This window comes from Fusarium graminearum, chromosome 3 (assembly GCF_000240135.3).
Source record: "Fusarium graminearum PH-1 chromosome 3, whole genome shotgun sequence".
NCBI lineage: Eukaryota > Fungi > Ascomycota > Sordariomycetes > Hypocreales > Nectriaceae > Fusarium > Fusarium graminearum.
Window position 1 is genome coordinate 6,594,692 of NC_026476.1, and position 22,101 is coordinate 6,616,792.

The window sequence follows — 22,101 nt, forward strand, 5'->3', positions numbered from 1 at the left end:
GGAACTCGCATTTAAGTCAGCCACTGGCCCAAACAATGTTTGCTAGTTTTTCGATTCTTTCTTCCTTCGACTCTTTGTTTAGCTTTCTTCAGTGTCCATTCTATCCAGTGAAACCGTCCTGTATTGACACTCAATCTCTTTTTTCCCATCCATTGGTGATCCCTTTCCAACAATTGACCTTCTCGACATTCTCCCATTTCTCTTCCATTTCCTTTGCTCGAGTCTGCATTTGCTTCAGAATGAAGAGTCTCATTCTACTTGCTACGCTTTTTGTAGCAAGCTTGACTACCGTCGTTGCCATACCTCATCGTCAGGGCTTGAACCGTTTTTCATTGGAAGCAATCCGAAAGTCCAGCTCCAAACCGAGTTTTGTTCGAGAATGGGTGGCAGCCCACCAGAAATGGGGAAAGCCCGTCTCACAGGAGACTCTGGCTGCTTTCTCACTCCTGGATGATGGTACAGGCCTATTATAGCGAAGATCCCGCGGGTACTAATGGGTTTTATAGATGGCCGTGTGGATGTCAAGCCCCTTCCCAACGATAACATGTTCATCGCTGATATCAAAGTCGGCACTCCTCCTCAGACCCTCAAGGTGGCCATCGATACTGGATCTGCAGATTTGTAAGATATGGTACCTCAAGACAAGATGCGTGTGCTAACCTATCAGTTGGGTCCAATCTACTGACACGATCTATAAAGAGGTCACAGAAGGCCCTTGGGCTCCCCTATACAGGCCTAACGCATCCAAAACGGCTCACCGCGTTCGTGGCGCTGAATGGGAGGTCGAATACAGTAACTACTGCGCCCTTGTCATCTCTACCAAGGAGACGACCATGCTAACTTCATGTTCTAGTTGACGGTACCCATGCCGATGGTATTGTCTACCTTGATACTGTTCGTCTCGGGAGTTTTGAACTCAAGAATACGCCTATTCAATCGGCGCAGATCATTGCCGCACGCTTCGAGAGCGAAACCGGAGTCACTGGCATCATGGGCCTTGCCAAAACGCTCCCTAGCAACGTGGAACCTCCAACACCCTCTTTGCTCGACAAACTCCGTCCCCTGTTGGACAAGGCGGTTTTCACAGTCGATTTGCGTCGAAACGCCACGGGCCGTTTTGATTTCGGCTACGTTGATGAGAGCAGGGCCAAGGACAAGATCTCATGGGTGTCAACGCGAAATGATAGTCACCATTGGGACGTTACGTTCGACATGACAGCCTGGACTGGTGCACGCCGAGTTTGGATGTCGCGCAGTTTCGAAGCTACCATCGATACAGGCACAACCCTTATCTTCTTACCTGCAGATCTTGCAGGCGCGTACTGGAATGATGTGCCAAACATGCGAATCAACCCTGATCTTGGTGATGCGTTCACTTTTCCTTGCGAGTTCGCCGACGAACTGCCAGATTTGTTGTTCAAAGTGCCGAAAACGGAGCACGTTCTCAAGATTCCGGGAAGGTACCTCAGATACAGCACTGTCGATGACGATCCAGAGTATTGCTGGGGCGGAATGCAAAGTGCAGACGGCTTGGGTGGTGTGACCATTATTGGCGATATGGCTATCAAGGCGTGGTATGTCGCGTTCGACCTTGAGGCTAACAAAGTTGGGTTTGCCAACAAGGAGCTCGATGATATCGATGACTAAGTGAGGTGTATTTGATTGTATGTTTGCTGGAGTACGGGTATGTGATACGGAAGCTGTCGACCAGGCATTGTAAGACCAGAGAGAACTAGAGTCAGTCATATGCAAAGAATAGGGAGCGAAATCAAAGCGCAACAGCGCGGCATCATTCATATAACGAGGTAGACAAACACTCGTGAATTTCCATTCAACTGGAAAAAATACATATAACCTCATCATGCTGGCCCCGAATCTAGTTCGATTGAGGCCCCCGTTGATGCACTTGCAATCAATTGACATGTCATCCATCCAAATACGTCACAATCCTTTCCATCCCAACCCATCCAGCCCACGCATTCATGCACTCCACCGCAGTGGACCATGTCCCAAAACAACGCGCAGGTTATCATCCCATAAACATGCAGTAGCCCCGACGCAATTGTAGAAGCGAGAGGATGAATGATATAATAAACAAAGATGTTGCAAATGCTGCCTCTATGAACGCCGGGAACCTTGGTAGCGAACGACAAATAATGGGGGCGCTCAGGGAAGGGGTAACGCCGTGGATCGTTCCCCTTGATTCCTGAGAAAGTCCTCCAGCTACCAATATACATTGTATAAAAAAAAATTAAAAAAAAAGCCGAGGGCGTTTGGACGTTGGTGATATGCGCCTCGGCTATAATTCGTGGCTTTCTTCCAAACAATAAATCTGGCGGGTGGTCGAGGGGGCCCGACCGAGTCAGTCATGAAACATGGACCCCTAAAAATGGACGAATGGTGAGAAATGCGGTCTGGCCGATGGTTTTGCGGTTGGTTGGCCGTTGTTTCTCCGCACTCAAAAACGTCTACTAGCTTCAGGGATGCTATGCTTGTTTCTCTTGTAAGAGACCGACTGGTGGGAATAATGGGCATTTTCCCCTCATAATAAAAAAAGAATTGAATGGTTCGTCGAGAGTGAAGCAAAAATAACAGTAAAACGATTCAGGTTGCTTTATTCGTGATCTCCGTCTTTAAAAGTCAAAAAATTTCGTCAGCGCGGGCCGTCTTGCAAGTCATCGCGGGTGACGACATAGTATTCACCTTCACTGGCACCCGGGGTCGGGGGCATGTTGCCCGAGGAGGGAGCTTGCTGGGAAGCACGAGCTGTTCCCGGTCGTGAGCGGACCTTGGAATCGTCCTTGGGGGCGTCGAGAGAACTTGGCTGCTGAGCCTGAGCCTGGTTGGCGGTCTGTGTCTGAGGCAGTGGAGATCGTTGCTGGGCGGCGCCACCTGTAGAGCGGCGAAGGCGGTCTTCCATCTCACGGATGCGGGCTTCAAGAGCGGCGAGCTCTTCGGTTTCCTTGTCAACAGTTTGCTTCCTGAAGAGAAGTATTAGATACGTAATTCAATGGGTGCGAAACGGTGAGTAAATGGTAGACCAACTTGGCGTGAACTTGCTGATCCAGGTCGGTGAGAGAGTTTTCGATACGGAAGATGTCCATGAGCTCGGCACTAAATGAGCGGGCGATGGTTCTGTACGAGAGATGCACATTAGATATTTGCTCGCGACAATATTGAGTTTGCAGACGACATGGTGGAAGTCTTCAATGGATGAAAGCAAGTATAGGGGAATACGGACGATTGAGGGCGACGGCCGTTGGGCTGCCAGTCGCGGTCGAGCTCCTCATCGGTGAGAGTCATCTTGATTGGATTGATAGATGGTAAAAAGGATTAATGAGTTGAGTTTATGTTGTCTGAATATGACAGATTGTAATGCGCAAAGAAGGATAGAGAGGAGGAGTCGGAGGGTTCGCAAGTTGGGAAGGAAAGGAAAAAGAAAATGTGAATGGGAGAGCTGCAGCTTTCAAGACAAAGACCAAGGCCTTGTACGGAGGTAATTAATGGAAGTTTCCAAGGGACGGGTTCTACCTTTTTTGGAGCTGGAGCTAGACCTAGATTGAGCTACCTCATTCATTCCCTCTCCCTTTTGCCCCACAGGATCACCTACTGACTCCCGACTACCCACTACGCGCACGCGCACAGCTCAGCCAGTGCCTGTCTTAGGGGGTCCAGAGCCTGTAGAAGATTGGCCCTGGGGGGCTGGAAGTGGAGGGGTCAGCTAGGGCAGAGAGGAGAGGTCCCCTGGAATTAGCTCCATTTAGGAGGCGGCGGGCGTGGGGTTGCACTAGTAAAGACTAGGGTGTGCATAAGATAGACGGACAGGACAGGACATAGCATCTCAGTTTCTTTGATTTGAGTGAACCTTTTTTCCACCACCACGGATGCGGATGATGGAACAAAGAGTTGGAAGTTAATACGGAAACGGTCACCAACAGAGCTTTTAGCTGTCACAGTAACAAAGCAAAGTAAGTGACTTGGTCTGAAGATGTAGCAACGTGGACGGAAACGTCAGGAGGGGAAAAGAGTCCAAGACAATGTCTCAATCTGATACCGCATTGTTCTGGAACTTGGAGAGCAGAGACAAGACAAGACAAGACACAACACGAGGTTGTAATGACAATGTCTCTCCATCATGCTTCTTAAATCTCGAAACCCCAAACTAACAGATACAAACCATCCGTGCATTGATTGATCAACCTTGAATACTACCTACGTAGGTAGTTGGAATTAATTAAATACTCTTTCTTACTAGGTTTACTTGTTCTCTGTATGGCCCCCGCAAACAGAACGGTGATGCTACTTCCCAGCCACCCCTTGCTTAAATCGATGGACTAGTAAATAAGTGATTGCTGTGAAAAAGAAAGATTTGTTGTTGATCTTCTTTCTCCTCCGACTTAACCGTATCGAATCTATGTAATCACTAGCCGAAATGGAACTTAAACTGCTTGCCCACAGATATGTACAGTAAATTGCTGTTGTAAATGACGAGGTCGTAATTCTAGTGGATGCATATCACACCACACACTCCCCTAAACCAATTACAGTATATATCAATTTAAAGACTTTATCTCTGGATAATCAAATGCATTTAGCATAGATGATGCTTTGCTCTGCTTTGCTTTACGTTTATACCTGCAATTAACTTCTGACTAGGACCCTGGTTCTGCGTTCCAATGGCAGGCTCATATCACATATCACCATGGCACACATGCAAAGCATACTGGCTGAATAGCTGTCATCTATCAAACTTGGTTAATGCAAAAAAAGATGGTGACTACCAGTTGATTGATTGTATTCGATGATCTTCCATCTCGTTAAATTTCCACTCATTTACACAGTCTTGGCTCGGCAGCGCCCATCATTATCAATTAATGGCCATGCCCAAGCGAAAAGGGGGCCTAGTGGGCGGATGACATCAACTTTAATTTACTGTTCCTGTACCTGAGCCTGTATTTAATGGGGGGAGGGGGTTCATTCATGATCCTTGTCGAGTTCAGTCCGTCATTGAATGCAGTTATCTCGAGGCCTTGTTCCTTTGAGATTTCTTTTGGATTTAGAAGCCAACATCTATTTACGTTTGTGTCGCGTGCTGATATACTTAATTGCCACAAATATCTTGAGACGCAAGGTCCTGATACGGCGTTTAGTTCAGAACCAAAGGCATACGCCACCATCCAATACGACAAAGATCGGTGAATTCCAGTGTCGTTGCCATGTTCTCTCTTGACTTCTTCTTTTATGTTCGCTTTTCTTGGCCGACCTGGCTCCGCTTTTTGGTTGAAATGAAACATCTCATGAAGTCATCACGACTTCGGTTAATTGAGTTTGAGCGTACTGAAACAAGTCACAAGACAACAACGTTCAGCCTGTCAATCAGTAATGGATGACGATTTCCCATGATTAGAAATTGTATATGACTTGGTATCTCTCAGTCAGTTGCAAAGTTTCCAGATCATCTAGCAAAACTAATACCCTATCTCAGTTCAGGGTAGGTTCACACCGCATGATAGTTACACGAGACTTTTCCATGCTCACCAACGCATGTCATCTCCACTGAACGGCTTGAACCGAGCTCGGTCATCCCGATGATGGCTGCTCTGCTATTTAAACATGAAACTAACCGCATTTCATCCAAACATGCATACAAGGGTCAAATGAATATTATAGTAGACAATCACTATAGGTGAGAACATGGTGATTACAGACGAGCGTATGTTTAAGTACCTGCCTTACCACACTCATGACGAGTCAACCACGTGTGTGGACGCCCAAAAGTAGAAGTAAATCAAACTTAAACTTAATACCACACCTAAGCATCTCACGTTAACAAAGAGACATCATGACAAGCCTTCCAATGGCAAAAGAGATGCAAAAGAACAAGTCACATGCCCCGTACTGGAATCGAACCAGTGATCTTATCATTACTAGTGATACGCTTTACCACTGAGCCAACGGGGCTTCTTTGTGAAGTTGTTATATTGATTCCCTCAATTGGAAAAAATGACGGCGGAAATATTGGAATGCAATATTCAAGACAGCTCTTGGCTTAGAGTGTAAGTCTACGTAGAGAAACAAATAAACAATCGCTGCAAGATTCCCGCTCTTGATAGAAAGTCTAATTATCAGGGTACACATCTTCTAAACTATACCTAAGTTTCTGAAGCTATGATAGGTTTAGGATTCATATCTTGTTGCTGCACCTAAAGTTTAGTATCGTTGCATTTGATAGTGAAAAAGGGCAAATCTAGTTAGTGGTTTATGCTGATTCTGTAGTGAGAGTATGTACTGAGTTCACACGGGACACCAAGAACCAGCTCCGACCGACGTAGTATTATTATTCACAATCGATGCATACACAGTTCATCACGCTCAAGTGACCGGGCAAACTGTCAAAGTCAAAAGATCTCCAGTGCAGGTATTCAATTAGCCTTTGCTACACTCTTGCGCTGTTCATAATGAACAGCCAGCTGGCTGCCACTGCCACCTCACTGCATATCAACAGCACTGCGCGACCATACCTCCTCTTTGCTACCAGAAGAACAGCATAGCTTACGAAACATCTCTATATTCCATCAAAAAAGTATATTGATTTTTGAGGAAGCTTATTCCCTAGAACCTTATAGAGGAAATATTGCTAAGATCTGCTGCATCCTCTCAACACTGCGTTTGTGAGCCTGCCATGATAAACCGTCAATTTCAAGAAGGAAAACTGATCTAGAAAATAGATAGAGCTATTTTGGTCACCAAAAAACAATTTCTCAAAGACCTAGCTTGCTATACCGTATCGCGAAACCGCCAAGCCAAGCAGCAGCAGCAGTCATGACACACAATAGCACCGAAACATTACAACCTGGCAACCATCCTCCATTTACCCGCGATGCTGCAGCTGGATTCTTACTCGGCGCTTTGGGTGGCATAATCGGTTTTTCTTTCTCGTACCTCGTGGTTTGTTTTGGCCTGAACGCCATACGAGCTCGTCGATTGCGCCAGCGCGAGCAGCGAGAGCTGTTGGAACTCATAGAGATGATGGGGTGATCAGATTCAGAATATGAGACATCGGTATAGAGTCCACTCAGACTGGGAGACAAGAAGAGCAAATACCCGATATATAGATATCAGTCTTGTTGGGCATTCAGGGGCATGATATTGGTCAGATAGGGCTGGAAACCTTGAAGAGGATACCTATGTCTTGTTAGATCTGAGCATCTACTGCACCATCAAGATAAACAAATTGAGAAGGGAAACCAGTAATCTGTATCATGTTATTTCTTTGATCATGTGAAAGTTATGCTGAAAAACACAGTCCGATATACATGTCTGACTGGTTCCTAAGAGAACTTTAACAGTATCTGAACCACTACGATCCCAAATTACGGGGATAACTGAGAATAGCACCCACGTAATTCACTTCCAGTGCAAACAAGAGGACAACGCTACCCCAGTCTGGCGTTAACCTAATGCCCAAGGTGACCAGCTGCTTCTGGAGACTTCTATGTGTCATCTTTCTGGTAGAGATGGCACCTGACCGAAACAGAACGAAGTCAAAAAGCGACAAACTCAGTTCTAGCAAGAATAACATACGTCCGTGTTGAAAGAGATCACGAGGCTACCTCGCAGGCATTCAAGCAGATTCTCCCTGGCAACCTGTTGAGCACATCATGACTTCAAGCTTGTTTCGGTCCTTATTATAACGATCCACGTATCGTGTCGTGTTTAACCGATAAATAAATATAATCTTCACCGATTGCTGCCGCTTTCAGCTACAATGAGATCGCTTAAACTATCACAGATATTTTGGTGGTGATGATGACGATGCCATGGTCTCAAACGAGTAGATCGATATATGTATTCCTATTTACAACACTTATAACTCCCATAATAGAAACGCCAAAGCTAACTCCAACAATCGTTCTCTTTTAGACTAATCCCAAGTTCTTGCTGGGTACAATCTTGTGCCAAAATCCTAAATTTCATGGCACTTATCGCATTCTGTTTCCTGAAATGTTACATTCATGAATCATGTTTATCGTTTCCGTTCATTGCAGTCATGTTGAAACAAGCTCAAACACTAACTGAGAATAGAAGCGGTCTTGCCAGAGCCAAAGGCGGCTGTGGGAACTGGCTTGGAAGCTTGGATCTCTGCTCGCTTTTCAGGGTTCTTGGTAGGGTCGTTGAGATCGTCACCGTCGGCGCCAGGATTGGCCATCTCGTATTCCAGGGTCTTGATGAACCAGTAGAAGCACACGGCGATCAGAGAACCGATAGCGGGTCCAACCCAGTAGATCCAGTGCTCGGTATCGAAGCTACCGGTGATGACACAAGGACCAAAGCTACGTGCAGGGTTGAGAGAACCTCCAGTGAACTGGACTCCGACCATCTCAGCGATGAAAAGAGCCAGACCAATACCGACGGGAGCAATGAAAGTGGCTCGGTGCTTCTCCTTGGCAAGCATAAAGATAGTAAAGACCAGTTCAGCAGTAAGAAGAGCCTCGATGAAGACACCCTGGACCAGAGATGCACCGCCACCAAGAGTGGTTCGAACGTTGAATGTTTCAGGGAAGAGGTAGCGTACAACAACAGAGGCAAGCATAGACCCGAGAATTTGAGCGAGGAACAGAACAATGGCTCTTGTGACGCTGATGGCCTTGACCATCAACATGGCCATGGTGACAGCAGGGTTGAACAGGCCACCACTGATACGGAAGAAGACCCAGACGTTGACCATGAGAGAGAAACCGAAGATGATAGAGATGTAGAGGAGTTTGGAAACGTTGAGACTACCGGTAGATTCACCAGTGGTGGTCCTGTTGGTGGTGTCGGCCTGGATGTTGGCGACCTCTGTACCAGCAAAGGCAAAGAAAAGGAACATAGTGGTGCCAATAAACTCTCCTACACCAGCAACGAAGTGGTTCTTGAAATTCGAGTTCATCCACTGTGTCAATGGAAGACGCATGATCTCGGACTTCTCCTGTCGGCTCAACTCGTTCCACTGAAGCTTGCCTGTGGTGATGTTGAAGCCGTTGAGAGTGGAAGTGCGTCGGAAAGCATGAGGTCGACCAGGGTAGCCTGCCTCTTCATCCATCATCCTCCGTCTGTCGTTGGGAGGTATACGAGGGTCGTCACTGCTGTAAAACTCCTCGTCCGAGTCAAGAGGGGGTGCTCGACGACGGTTCATGAATGTAGGAGGTGGGTAAGGACCTCTTCGAGTGTACCTATCACGGTCATTGCGACCTTCGTTGCGGTAATAGCGTTCATATTCACTCATAGGAGCATAGTCGGCAGCCTGATCGAAGTCGTAATCTTCACGCTCACGTGTGCGACGACGAGCAGATTTTACTGAGCCGCTCGAGTATTGCATTATTGGCTCTGCACCATCCTGAGAGAAGCGAGCGGCCTTGGGTGTGACAAAGTTGCCGGTGCGAGAACCGGGACGAGATCGAATGGCATCTTGGCTGACGGCAGGCTGGAGAGGCACGACAGTATCGGCCTCGGAGTTTCGGCCGCCGGGAGAGGCGAGGCTATCCCCATGAGTGATGATAGGTGTCATAGCTGGGTTGGAAGGTATGCTCTCGGCCTCTGGAGAGTTTTCCCGGATGTATGGAACTCCAGATTGGGTCGAAGAGCTGGAGGCTTCGGCGGGAGGGTTGAAAGCAGGGTTGGCTCCGGCAGGCGTACTGCGAGCCGAGCGATTATTGAGTATGGATGAGGACATGTCGGATGAAGAAGATGTGAGAGTTGATGAAATAGTAGGCAGAGGGTCAAGATACATTGAAAAGATTCAGATGAAAACCTAAGATGAGAGATCTCCTCTCTTGTAGTCAGAGAAGTATTGTAAGATGATTGAGATTGATTGCTGATTGATCGCTATTCGAAACAGTTGCTATGTCTAGATATTTATGCTGATGAGACTTCTCACCAGCGAGACCAAATCCAGAGATCACCAGGGATCATCAAGGCCCACCGAGTGTTCTGTTACCCTGCCTCGACCATGATTCAATGAGGCTATCCTTGCTAATGACATCGTCGGGATGGCACTGATGGTGGGTATGTAAGTTGAGCGCTGAGGGACGCTGAGGCCTTGAGAACGAATAGAAGTTGAACAAGCTGAGACGAGCGGTATAGAAACGTCGACTTAGACAGACAGAAGCAAAAAGAGAACCAAAAGCTTGGATCTTGTGAAAGACATTGAAGGACTAGTTACATGGGAGGACCCTGGAGATAAGTCAGCCGAATTGGCCAACGGGGAGGCCGGTAGTTGAGTCAAAACGAGAATGACGCACGGGGATCTCAACGATGGTGCCAGCGCGGACCAAGAATTCGGATCGTTACCAATGAAACAGTTCAATGTGAGGCTTGTCCGTGAGATCGGAGCCGGGATGATGGCTGTAGATGAGGCTGGCGACGTGGTCCACACGACTCGACATACGTAGGCCGTGCATGTTGCCAACGTCTTTAGCCAGCGACTAGAAGAAGTTTGTTCAACGCAGAGGCCATAAAGCGATGTTTCATGTTGCTAGGCTATGCACTAAAGGTAAAATCAGACGATCTTTCGCATGCGTCGCCGTTTAGCCAGAACGGTAAGGGCTGAAGTTATTTCGGTATATCCGTTCCATCTCAGAAACCGAGTCGGGATCTAATTTCCAGGAGATCTCATGCCTGTATTAGTGAATGGATTTACAGTGGCATGGTCAAGGCGTTGTCGTGGGGGAGGTTGGATGGGCTGACGGGAAAATACGCCTTTTCCAATTAATTAGGGAACACTTCGTATTGTTTCAATGTAACGGTATCGAAGATCACTGGAGAGAGATGGTGGTGCAGGTACATTCGTCATCAGTGTCCCCAAGATAACCTCCCTGTTTGATGTAAGCCAGCGGCGCAGCGGAACGACAACTCAGCTCCTCAACTCCGAAAAGGAGGGAGGCGAATGACGCGATCCACCAGGGGATCAAACTTCAAACTTGGCAGCTCCATCAAAATGGCAGTGATGGGCAGTTTTGGACTAACAATAGTTTGCATGTGTCAAAAATCCATAACTACCAAGATTTCTGGAAGCTTTTCTTTTCGAGGTGTGGGGTCACAGCCCTTGAGGAAGAGGCTGGATGCCCTGGTTCAGCCGGGGGTTGAGAACATCCCAGAGGACCCTGCAAGTTGCAATTGCAACCAGGAACCTGGGGAAAGATCGTCGCTTGGGTGTAAAGACGAGAGGTCGGTTCAGACTCACTAGAGCCCGAAGTTTGACGAGGAATTGTTGATGCCAGTCGAACAGATGAAGAAAATTGACTGCTTCATCGGACGATTCTGCAAAGTGATGGCATTGACTCCTTGGCGTTGATACTCCTTATTCCTTTTGAAAATAAAAAGCAAGTAAGATTTTACCGGTATTTGAGACGCGCCCAGGCCATTTCAGGTCGAGTCAGGTCAAAGCTGAGTCAGAGTCAGATTAAGAGTGAGAGCGAGAGTCAGTCGTTGGGTGAGCTAAGCCAAACTGAGACCAGAACGCAGGGAAGGTGCTCGGAATAGAAACCACGTGACAGCGCGCTCATCCATCCAGTCACATCACATTTTCCATCCCAGACACAACCGCGAGCGCGTCTAATTGATTACCTACTACCTGTAGGGCTATCCTCTGTATATCACAGCACTCTCTAAGTCCTGCCGGTGTTGGTATAAGCTAATTGCAGTGACTGCCATTCAGATATAATAGCTAGGTAGCAAGCATGGATATTACACGTGGTTCGAGAAGAGCTCGTCATGTAGCTGCCAGTCATGCAAACACAAATGCAAATGCTCATCCTCGTGCGCATGCAAACGCAGCTTCGAGCCCGAGACCTGCCGAGTCCGAGATAACCTCATCCCCAGCACCTCACTTTGCCGCCACTCCAAGTGGTCCTGCTCCTGGAAGTAGACTTCAGCCAAGTCAAGGAGCATCGCCAGCTGGTGCTTCTATGATAACTCCTGACGGGCCTCCTCTACATCGAACACCTGATCAGCCCCCTGACCGGCAAAGGCGTCGAGCACCACCTCAAAATCCATTTCGTCTCTATAGAACAAGTAAGTTGAATTTTTGAATTGTGTACTTTAGTGCTTGCTGCTCTTTTTCTTTGGCACTGCACTGAATTGCGGCCCTGCTAGTTGCAGGTAGTTCGCAGTTGGCAGTTCTATGACAGTCCATGGCAGCTGGCACCAAGTGACGGCAGCTGCCTGTACTGCGCATATCATCAAGATAATATAATTTTGCCCATTGTTCACTCCGTCAAGCCAGGCCACCTGATGCCGATTGTCAATTACTGCGCAACCTGCAGGCACTTTAGCTGTGCACTTCAACCCCATGTAAGCCCATCTTTTACACTCTCGCCTTCTCATCATATCTGTATCCTTCACAACCGCAAAACTGCACATCTCGATTTATTCTATCTTCCACAATACCCTATTCCTGAATATCTTCCTTCCACTGCCGTTTACAGCGTACCATTTCACAAGCGCGTCCCTTCCCCTTCTATACCTGGCGACCTCATCTATTCCGCAAACATGCCTCCTCTGCGGAATTCATTTTCTGCCTACAGTCATCCGTATATCCCTTATCTTCGCAAGGGCCGCATGGATCGAGTTCCTCTCGGTGAACTGCCTTTTAAACAGAAGAATGGTGAACTGCTTCGCAAGCGCGTGCGGATTTTCAGACCACTCCCTTCCTGCGAAGCTGAAGACAGAGAGAACAGTGGTGCCGCTCTTTACGCTGCCCAAGAGAATGTCAAAACTCTCGGAGAGATAATGGTTGAGCAAATGCGACACGATATTGACAGCCTCGTAGCAACACTTGCCGAAGGCCCCCCGCGACTCAGCATGCCTCCCGTCGATTACGACGGCTCCAGCTCCGAGCCAGAGCCCGATGACAGCATCCTTAATGGCCGCGCTCGTCCGATGCCCGCATTAGCGCAAGCCGCTGCCATGGCTGATCACATTGACGCTTCTTTCAATGGTAACCACGCCGCCGAGGAGGAGAATACAGGAGTTGATCAGCAGAGCGTTTCCGCAGAGGAGTACGATGACGACACCGAAGAGGAAGAGGACGACGAGGACGATGAAGAGCAAGCTCAGGATATCGCTCCCCTTTTTGATCCCGCTACTGCCGGTCTCAAGGAAATCTCCAACCTCGCTCGCTTTACCGTCAGCAGCCACAAACCCGGCAACGGAGTTGAAGAGCTCAAAAGTGACGACCTCAAGCAGTTCTGGCAGTAAGTGTACCTAAAACTCTTCGATTTCCTTACTTTACTAACACATATCTAAGATCTGATGGCCCTCAGCCCCACAAGCTTACTATGTACTTCACCAAACGTGTTGGCATCCGCGACATTCGATTCTTTGTTGACTACAACGAGGACGAGTCATACACGCCGACAAAGGTCGTTTTCAAGGCCGGTACTAGCGAGAATAATCTCATCGAGTTCGCCACTATGACCATGGAGAACCCTGTGGGCTGGCAGCAAGTCCCCATCGCCGGCGCCGGTGGCGATCCTGATGGAAATACTCTCGTCGCCTGGGTCGTCCAAATGCAGATTCTTGAAAATCATCAAAACGGTAAAGACACTCATCTCCGCGGCATCAAGATTTACTCTTTCGATAATGACTCCGCTCTTGGCCCTGGACGTGAAGGCAACCCCGTCGACGATGTCGTTGGACTAATGGACAACGCCACTGGCCGAGCTGGTGCCGGTGCCGCTCGTGCCCAACACAACAACTTTGGTGCTGCCCATTTCGAGCCTGGCATGGGAGGTCTTTCTATCCCCAGTTTCATGCGCGAGGCCGAGATTCGATAAGGAAATGCAAGGACTCGAGGGGATTGCACAAAGAAAACATTTAATGGAGTTTGGAGTCGAGAATATGTTTGTTGTTTGGCACGATCTATGCCCAAGAGGGCTGATCGCACTGGTTTGATGGATTACGATGGCTTCACAGGTAGCCTCAGTAGATGGCTAGAGTAGATTGATGAGGGACGAGACCAGAATCTGTTTGTGATTCTAATGCTTATAGATATCACTGCACACATAACAGAATGGCCATGACAACTATAGCTTTATAATGATGTATTGCGACTAATAACCCTTTGTATATAAGGTGTGCTGTATGCACTGCCGGCGGCATGTCTTCTCGTCCCCAGACCACCCCATATTAGCGATTGAAGACATGACTTGTATTGCCCGCCGGCTCTAATACCAATGCCATGTCGATGATAATTTGTACAAGTGCGTCAGATTCCGAATACTCTACCACATCTTCACCTCATTTGCCACTCTCCTCTTTATTCCTATCGTTTCCCACTGCTGATCAAACAATACGGGCAGGCATATCCTCCATATCATCCATAACACTGTCTGAGTCATCTGCAACAGAGAAATCGGCGGCAGTAGTAGACTTGAATCTGCTAGGTGTCTTTCGCTTGCGAGCCTTTACCTCATCGACCTCGGAGTTGTCATCTCCAGGGGCGGAAAGCTGCGCTTCTCCATCATCCTCAATGGGGTCTCGAGAAAGAGTTGCGGCACGCCTTGTATTTCGTCTGGTTGACGTAGCCTTGGCTGGAGTAGACCTAGCTGACGCCTTTCGAGGGGTCTTGGGCGCCTTCGCCTTGCCCATGCCTGTTCTCTTAGCGACCCGAGTGGCCTTGGGAGGTGCAGGCTCAAAGAATTCGGGAGTGTCAATTGGCTTGGCAACGGGTGCTTCTTCCTCTTCCTCTTCAACGTGCACTTGCTTTTCTTCGAGTGGCGTCGCCTCAACAGCTTCAACAGGCTCCGCAGAGAGTGCTGGGTCAACCATTTCGGCGGGGTCCATAGGTGCCAGATCCGCAACTGGCGTGACCAAGTCCATTGATGCCATAGGAGCAGGATCGAGATGGTCCATTGGAGCGATGGGCAGGTCGGGTTGAATATTCTCATCAGAAATCCCATACTCATTAGGCTGTTGCTCATCGTCGTCTCCGTCGTTGACGTGCACGGCACTCATGTTCTGGCCGTGAGTAAGGTGGTTCATTGGGATCGTACTCATGAATTTCGTTTCCGCAGCATCATCGTAGAGAGCGTCTTCGACGTTCGGAAGCTCGCCTGTTTGGCTGTACACACCAATCAAATATGATGCGCATTCACTTGGTTCCATCTCTTCCCCGCCAGGCACTGTTTGCTTCAAGCGGTGCCACAAGAGTGACTGGGTAGGTCGGTGCCAGCTAGCACGGAATTTCTTGTCGACAAGTCGCTGCCAGGGGATCTTGACTTCGGCTGACGCCGACGTGTTATGAATGGCCATAACCAGGCGGTAACGTTCTTCCTCAGGCATGGCGGCGAGTTGACGGCGAGCCTTTTCCAGGCGGAAAGAAATAGAGGAGTCGGGCGCATTAGACGCCAACTTGTCCTTGCCATGAGTCTTGATATTCATGGCTCGCCATTTCGTAATACACTGAAGTCGACTGCGAGTTCTGCCCATGCGCTTGCTGATTTCCTGCCAGTCGATGAGGTCCATGTAGGGCCTGTCATTACTGGGGTCGATATGGGCTATCGACTCCATGACATGCTGGGTCAGATTGCGTTCTTCCTGTTCGTCCCATGTATCCTTTCGCTGCATTTCTCCGCAGACAATGTAGTTGCGCCAGCGATCTCGGATATCTTCAGGGTGACGGTTGATGATACCGGCAATTTTAGACCACTTCTTATCATGCACTTCCATGAGATCACGAAGCTCCATGTCCTGCTCGGTGGTCCAGGTACCACGAGCAACAAAGTTGTGGAATTTCTTTCGGGTGATGTTGATGATCTTTTGTCGGTGACGGTCAGGACAAGTTTCGAAGATCTGTGCCCAAAGATCCGCGTGTTCATCACTGGCGGTTGTGCCTCCGGGGGTGTGAATCATCTCGTTCAGTTTATACTGTTCCATATTGTTGGCGGAACGATATGTCTCGACTGCTCGTGCGATACGGCTAAGCTCCTCATCGCTGAACCGACCCTTGGTATGGCCGTCCATTCGGCCTTGGCGCTGGGAGCTTTGCTCATCGTTCGCATCCTGTGACTTGGACAAGAGATTACGGTTGGTGTCGGACTTTCTACCCGATGCTTTCTTGGCACGCTTTCGAGCAGCCGGCATCGTGGTAGCGGGCGATTGCAACGGAGCGAATTCGTCCTGCTCAGGGGATGGCGATTTCTCGAAAAAGGTTGGCTTGGCCTTCTTCGCCTTGGCCGACCGCGATTTCTTTGTGTTTGTGCTGGGCGGGTTCGGCGTTGGAATGGGGCTCCCAGGAAGATCGTATACATCATGAGTTGCGTGTGGGCGTTGCGCAGATGTAGGGATCTCCATCTCATCGTGTTGCTCCGCTGAGTCCTGAGTGTCGACGTTGTTTTGCGCGTTGCGAACTTGGGCATCCCATGCTTGTCTGGCCGCCATCCCGACATCTTCCACTTGTGGTTCTTGCTGTCTGTTGTAATGGAGGAACTCGGGTTGTTCAGTGTCTTGGTCTTGGTTTTCATGCGCAGCTGAAGCGTCCAACTCCATCTCATCATAAGCGGCACTCCCCTCTCTGGATTGAGCATCACGCGTCTCAAGGCGTGCAGCACTTGGCGATCCTGGAGTATCCTCTGCAACATCGTCGTAGATGGCACCTGGACGGGACGCGTTTCTGGTACGCAAGAACGACACAGCTTCGGGGTCATGAGTATTCACTTCCTCCGATGCAGACTGAGCACCTTCTTGTGTTTCTGGCACGTTGTCTTGAGATTCAGCAGCAGCTCCATCATCGCGAGATCTGTGCTTCTTGCGCCGTTTTCCATCTGTAGAGTCGGGGGTTTTGCGCTTGCGTTTGGTTTGCGTAGCAGGAGCAGCATCGTCATCGTTGAGGTCGACAGCCGAAATTTGACCAGGCAGAGATTGATATGTGTTTGATGAAATGTCGTTGGCAAGACTGTCAGGGACCTCGACCAGCTGTGCTGACTTTTTCTTGGACTTTCTCTGTTTGCGTGAGGAATCCTCTCCGGTCAATTGGGGAGATGCACTGTCGTTTGTATCTTTTCGTTTGCGCTCCTTCTCACGCTTGTGTTTTCGTGATTGGGTGGAGGGTGGCTCTTCTGTCATAAATGCCTCAGGTGCTTTTTCGTTTGAAGACGCGGTGTTGATTTGCGACGAGTAAGGAGCTTGTGTCGCGTTGCTATCGAACATTTCGAGCACGCCAAAGTCTTGCTCCTGGTTGCCATCATCTGAGCCGGCCTGGACGTCGTCTGGGTAGCTATCCAGACCCCCGATACCATCAATTAGCTGGTTTTCGGCCTCCATGTCCTCGTGAGCCACCTTGGGTGACTGAAATAATTCTTCACGAAGCTCGTTTTGGTGTTTGGTTTCGTGCTGCTGCTCGTTCTCGTGGTCGTGATTAGCAGCGCCGTTGTCGTTGTTTTGCTTCTGTGGCGTGTTAGGCTGCGAGCCCGGTATCAAGGACAACAAGGTAGACGCGAGCCGGAAATCCCGCCACTTGCTGTTACCGGTGCCGTTCGATGACATCGATGAGCTGCTTTGCGACGATGATTCCTATCTCATTCGAAGCACACGGATGGAAGACGTGTAGGGTAAGGTGAAATTGGAAGAAGGTGTGGGGCGTCACGAAAAAAACTGACAGCGCAGCTAACCTAGAGATGTTTGCTCGCGTTGTCGTGACAAGGAAGCTATGTCCACGTGACCCACTCATGATCAAATCAACTCACCCCTTTTCTGTTACCCCGGAGGAAGGCAAGTGCAAGCCACTGTTTACTACGAATACGAAGTGCCTAAACTACATGCATACACTGAATGTTGTTTTCGATATCGGTGAGGAAGTATTGTTGATTAAGATACAAAAAAAAACAAAAAAAAACTTAGTAGTAGTACAGCTATGTGCAATGTTGTTTCGACATGTGTCAAGGAAATCTATTCAAGAACGGTCAGTTGTTGTACAGGTCGCTTCATCAAGACCCAAATATCCATCTACTTCATCTCACTCATAATATCTCTATGCCCTCAAACAAAACAGTGAATGCAGTCGTTAATCTCGGTGTGGTGGTCCCTCATCTCCAGGAAACCACTGTTCTTCTTCTGGCTCTTCTCCTTCCTTCAACTTCATCGTAATACCCTTTCGGGTTTGCTCTATCTCGTACTGGCCGCCAAGGACCAAATCTTTGGTGACAAGCTCGCGGGTTCGGCCCAAACTTTCAATGGCGGCAATTCTCTCTATCGTGAGCTCCAAGTGTTTGTCAAAGCCAGGCTCGGAGCATATTTCTCTGAATGCGCGATGCATTGGTACGCTGCTTGCTCGAACATCTGCCTGACTCGTGATGCTGAAAAGGTTTAAGCTGTCAAGGTCTCGAATAAAGTCGCATCTCGTCATAATTTGTTGAGCGATATGGAATTTGTACGTTGGGAGCTTATGACCTTCGATCGGGTCAAATGTCTCGTGGTTCGCCATATCGTCTTCTTTGTCGACCAAAGCCTTAGCCAGACTCATAGCACCAGCCTTGTAGTTAGTTAGCAAATTGTTTCCCAGTACAGTGATAGTTGTTCCAACTCACAGCCCATTTTTGTTGATCCATGACATCGTCGTCCATCTCCTTACCAAGGATCCAGCATTGGTTGAGAAACCACTTCTTTTCGGTCTCCTTGATACTTTCACAAGTGGCTATCATATCCCTGCTCCTTGCTACCCTATTGAGAAAGCTCAAGCGTCCCCCGACCCTTTCGTAGACGTCTTCGAGAATGCTGTGATCAATAGCTTCCTTCCAGTATTTCTGTCGATATCTCTTAAGAGCCGATATAGCCTGCTGTCGAGGTAGATCGGTAACGGGGAGAACCTCCATTCTGGTAGCCAGCTGTTTCAGACGTTCGTATACCCAGTAATCATCCGAGTTGAAAACCATTGTAACAATATTGGCAGCAGCCCATTGCTCGGCTTTTTGCTGAAGGAGTTCAATCAGATCTCGTCCATCGTCATTATGGCGGAGGAGATGCATCTGGTTTACAATGACCACCAGAGGCTTGCCTCTTTCTCTCCGCTTCGTCATAGCCACTTTTTCCAACTTGTTCAGAGCACGTTCGATATCCAGCAGAGCCGTAGTCTCGCGAGGACCTCTCTCACTGAAATATCCACCAATATAATCCTCATGGTACTCATAGTCAAGGGCTTTGCCAAGACGAATGCGGAAGATTTCAAGGTCTGCGTGCGCTTCAAACATAGCAACACCGTCACCGTCGTTTTTTCGCATGGCATCGATAAGCATACTGCTTTTCCCACATCCTTTCTCGCCTATCAAAAGGTGGTAGTGTCCTGCAACGCTTCCCATGACGATGGCGTCAACACGCTCCTGCTCGGGGCGAAATATCCAGTGTTCGTTGCTACCACCAGGTTTATGAGGAACATCTTTCCCGATCGCAGCCAAATCGAGGACGGGGTCACCTGGCTCAAAAGCATGTGTCATCTTCTGAATGACGAGCCATTTGTAGGACTTGTGGTAGATGTAACCTGCAGCAGCGAAACCCAAGCCCAAAACTAGTATGGAAGCGAAGGTTGTGGCCGCGGATTCACCCATTTTAATAAGAAGTGAAGGTTCTGATGAAGGTCTATGACCTTTTTGGCCCGCGGCATCACAGCTGTGAGTATCATCTATTTTAGAAACATTAGTAATGGTTCGGGTTCAGTTTCGACTGTAAGGAGTGGCTCAATTAATGAAGGTTTCCCTCCTGACTAAATACTGTGTTTGGGGACATATCTTTCGTCAGGAAACTGATCGCGTGCACGATGTTTAGGTGCTGGATCTTGAACCAGTGAAAGACTTTTTCCCCTTAAGGACAGATGGAACAATTGACCAACTTGCCGGGTTACAATGCGAATGAAAAGTGTTGGATACATACCTCTCCTTTTGTTAGATTGGGTTGAGAACCGGAGCTTGTCATTGCTGACAATGTTGGGATTTCTGTTCGGGCCCCAATGCCGAACCTGAAGACCAGCTGAAGGTGCCAAGTTCCAGGAGCTGACAGGCTGGTTGAGGTGACGCACCAGGCGTCCTGAATGTCGGAGGATCATATTTGTTGACATGCAGTGAATATCAGTACTAAGGGGATAAATATTAGGTCCACAAATCAATTGACGTGGGAATTGAAGTTATTCAAAGCTACAACGATGCCAAAGAACAAAGGAGAGGATGAAAGGAAGGGAGTTGGAATTGGAATTGAGAGGTTGATTCGTGGCACCAAACAGAAACAATTTGGGAACCAATTCAGGACAGGTCAAGTCAAGCTTGTCAAGCTTGGCTTGGTCCCGACTAGAAAACAAAGTTAGCTTTGGTTCCTCACAGTGACAGTTAGCTGCCCTGAAACTGGCTGCGATTGGCCTTGGCACTCAAATTTAACCAGATCCTCGGCGACAGCTACGAGAGCTCCCCTGTAATTTCAGCGAGAGGGTCCGCTATCCTTGGCGCTAGTCTAAAAATCGATGCAATCTTAGTGGAGAATGCAGGAGGCCTCGTCAATTGAATGGAGACTAGCACTCAGCAGGCCAGGGGTTGCGGTTGCCCGGGGTTCGAGATGCATGTCACCACAGTTCTTGGTTCCAAGATGACCTCATGAGCTGCAGTTAACAACTTCGAGATTGTGATCTCATAAAATAGATAATCTGCTTCTACTAAACACATGTTTCAACCACCAACAAACTGGCACGTGATTTATGACACTTTCGTGCAGTCACCTCGATTCACACAAGGAAGACGAGACAGTGAATACCTGCTTCAAAAACCATTCTTGATATTAATCACCCACAATGCAAACGGGTAAACACCAAAACTATAAGGGACCGCTCATAGGCGCGGGGGTGCAAACGGCATTTGCAATGGCGAAGCTAACTCAAACGCTCAAACAGAGAAACTACACTGCTGCCTGCAAACTACAAACGCTCCATAGCCAATAACAGACTTTCTCCATCGCGCTTCGTCAACCTCAGTCGTTGGTCTCGACGATCCAAACATCGCAGTACCCACATCATGCTTTCCTCGCTGTATGAGACATAGGCCCTTTATTATCAACCATTGCAAAGATGCCGCCCTACGCCGCCGACCTCGAAACCTGGTGGCTAGGGAGTGGTTACCATCTCATCAAAGAGTTGATGAACACCGCGACAAGCGGCCTCGACCCTTGGCAGTGTGGGTTTGCGCCACAGATGAAAAGTCGATTGGTAGCATTCGACCAAGATACAGCTACCATAGCTCAAATTAAGAAGGATTGGCCAGCGATCCGTGCAGCCAGATGTATCGACTACGATGCGAACAGTCGCAAATATGCCAAATACGTTGCTTCCACCATCTTTCGGAAGCCTGAGAACGGAGGCATCAATTTTGACCTCGCAATGAATGGCCTAGGCTACCTCGATGCAATAGAAATCCGCCGCCTTCGTCTCATCGAAGCTGCGGATGTTGCAATTCAGGATGCTTCGGAAACATGGCCCCCAATGCTTCACGAGCTTGAACGGACGTCCTCTGCCAACTTCAAAAAATTGCACGGAGGGCTTAGGGTATGCGTAAGATATGCTTTAACCCGCGAATACAACACAGTAGCTGACAATTTCAGATTCTGACCGAGGAGCTGGCCAAAGATGCCAGCCACAGAAAGGAGGCCGCTCAGATCATGGCACTACTCAACGCACTCATGCCCTCATCTGTGTTTATGGGGCCTGAAGATGATGTAGACCCGGCTCCGCATTCATCAGGCGTCCGCGATAGTGTTCGATTCGCAGTTTTTGAATACCTCATTTCCGAGGATTGCTTCACACAGGAGCGTCAGGAGGTCATCAAAATGAAACTGCGTTGCTGGTCTGATATCTCTGATTACACAGGGGTCAGAGACGCCATGGCGCGCTACTGTGAAGAGTTTAAGAAGGTAGAGGAACTCTCACTAAGGCTTATGAACAAGCTGGAGAAAAGGGCAGGTACAGTATCTTATCATGCGGTGTCTGCCAACTCTCCTATGGTGCCCACTACAGACACATCATGCAACTCTGGTCCACAGGACAATTTTACTCAGGTCGAAAGCACTGTTCTTATGCCGAACGCATCACTTGAC

At 48.5% G+C, this 22,101-nt stretch overlaps 7 protein-coding genes and 1 non-coding gene across 8 annotated transcripts; 3 read left to right on the forward strand and 5 right to left on the reverse strand.

Annotated features, from left to right (window-relative positions):
• Positions 1–239: 239 nt before the first annotated feature.
• FGSG_10818 (uncharacterized protein) lies at positions 240–1,682 on the forward strand (the record flags this gene model as incomplete). The annotated part of the gene is made up of 4 exons (XM_011327275.1): positions 240–456; positions 507–621; positions 668–792; positions 854–1,682. The coding sequence occupies 4 exons, from the start codon at positions 240–242 to the stop codon at positions 1,645–1,647; spliced, it is 1,251 nt and encodes a 416-aa protein (XP_011325577.1). The 3' UTR covers positions 1,648–1,682.
• Positions 1,683–2,653: 971 nt separating this feature from the next.
• Positions 2,654–3,303, reverse strand: FGSG_10817 (uncharacterized protein; the record flags this gene model as incomplete). Its single annotated transcript, XM_011327276.1, has 3 exons — positions 2,654–2,981; positions 3,046–3,135; positions 3,242–3,303. The coding sequence occupies 3 exons, from the start codon at positions 3,301–3,303 to the stop codon at positions 2,654–2,656; spliced, it is 480 nt and encodes a 159-aa protein (XP_011325578.1).
• A 2,586-nt stretch (positions 3,304–5,889) lies between these two features.
• FGSG_20784 lies at positions 5,890–5,961 on the reverse strand. The gene has a single exon. It is a non-coding gene; the product is annotated as a tRNA-Thr (tRNA).
• A 2,110-nt stretch (positions 5,962–8,071) lies between these two features.
• On the reverse strand, positions 8,072–9,715 carry FGSG_10816 (uncharacterized protein; the record flags this gene model as incomplete). Its single annotated transcript, XM_011327277.1, has 1 exon — positions 8,072–9,715. One exon carries the CDS (start codon positions 9,713–9,715, stop codon positions 8,072–8,074), a length of 1,644 nt encoding a protein of 547 aa, XP_011325579.1.
• A 2,816-nt stretch (positions 9,716–12,531) lies between these two features.
• On the forward strand, positions 12,532–13,817 carry FGSG_10815 (uncharacterized protein; the record flags this gene model as incomplete). The annotated part of the gene is made up of 2 exons (XM_011327278.1): positions 12,532–13,235; positions 13,289–13,817. The coding sequence occupies 2 exons, from the start codon at positions 12,532–12,534 to the stop codon at positions 13,815–13,817; spliced, it is 1,233 nt and encodes a 410-aa protein (XP_011325580.1).
• Positions 13,818–14,325: 508 nt separating this feature from the next.
• Positions 14,326–17,526, reverse strand: FGSG_13911 (uncharacterized protein; the record flags this gene model as incomplete). Its single annotated transcript, XM_011327279.1, has 1 exon — positions 14,326–17,526. One exon carries the CDS (start codon positions 17,524–17,526, stop codon positions 14,326–14,328), a length of 3,201 nt encoding a protein of 1,066 aa, XP_011325581.1.
• Positions 17,527–18,043: 517 nt separating this feature from the next.
• FGSG_13912 (uncharacterized protein) lies at positions 18,044–19,580 on the reverse strand (the record flags this gene model as incomplete). Its single annotated transcript, XM_011327280.1, has 2 exons — positions 18,044–18,511; positions 18,567–19,580. 2 exons carry the CDS (start codon positions 19,578–19,580, stop codon positions 18,044–18,046), a joined length of 1,482 nt encoding a protein of 493 aa, XP_011325582.1.
• A 1,568-nt stretch (positions 19,581–21,148) lies between these two features.
• FGSG_13913 (uncharacterized protein) lies at positions 21,149–21,922 on the forward strand (the record flags this gene model as incomplete). The annotated part of the gene is made up of 3 exons (XM_011327281.1): positions 21,149–21,553; positions 21,610–21,762; positions 21,875–21,922. 3 exons carry the CDS (start codon positions 21,149–21,151, stop codon positions 21,920–21,922), a joined length of 606 nt encoding a protein of 201 aa, XP_011325583.1.
• Between the last annotated feature and the right edge of the window lie 179 nt (positions 21,923–22,101).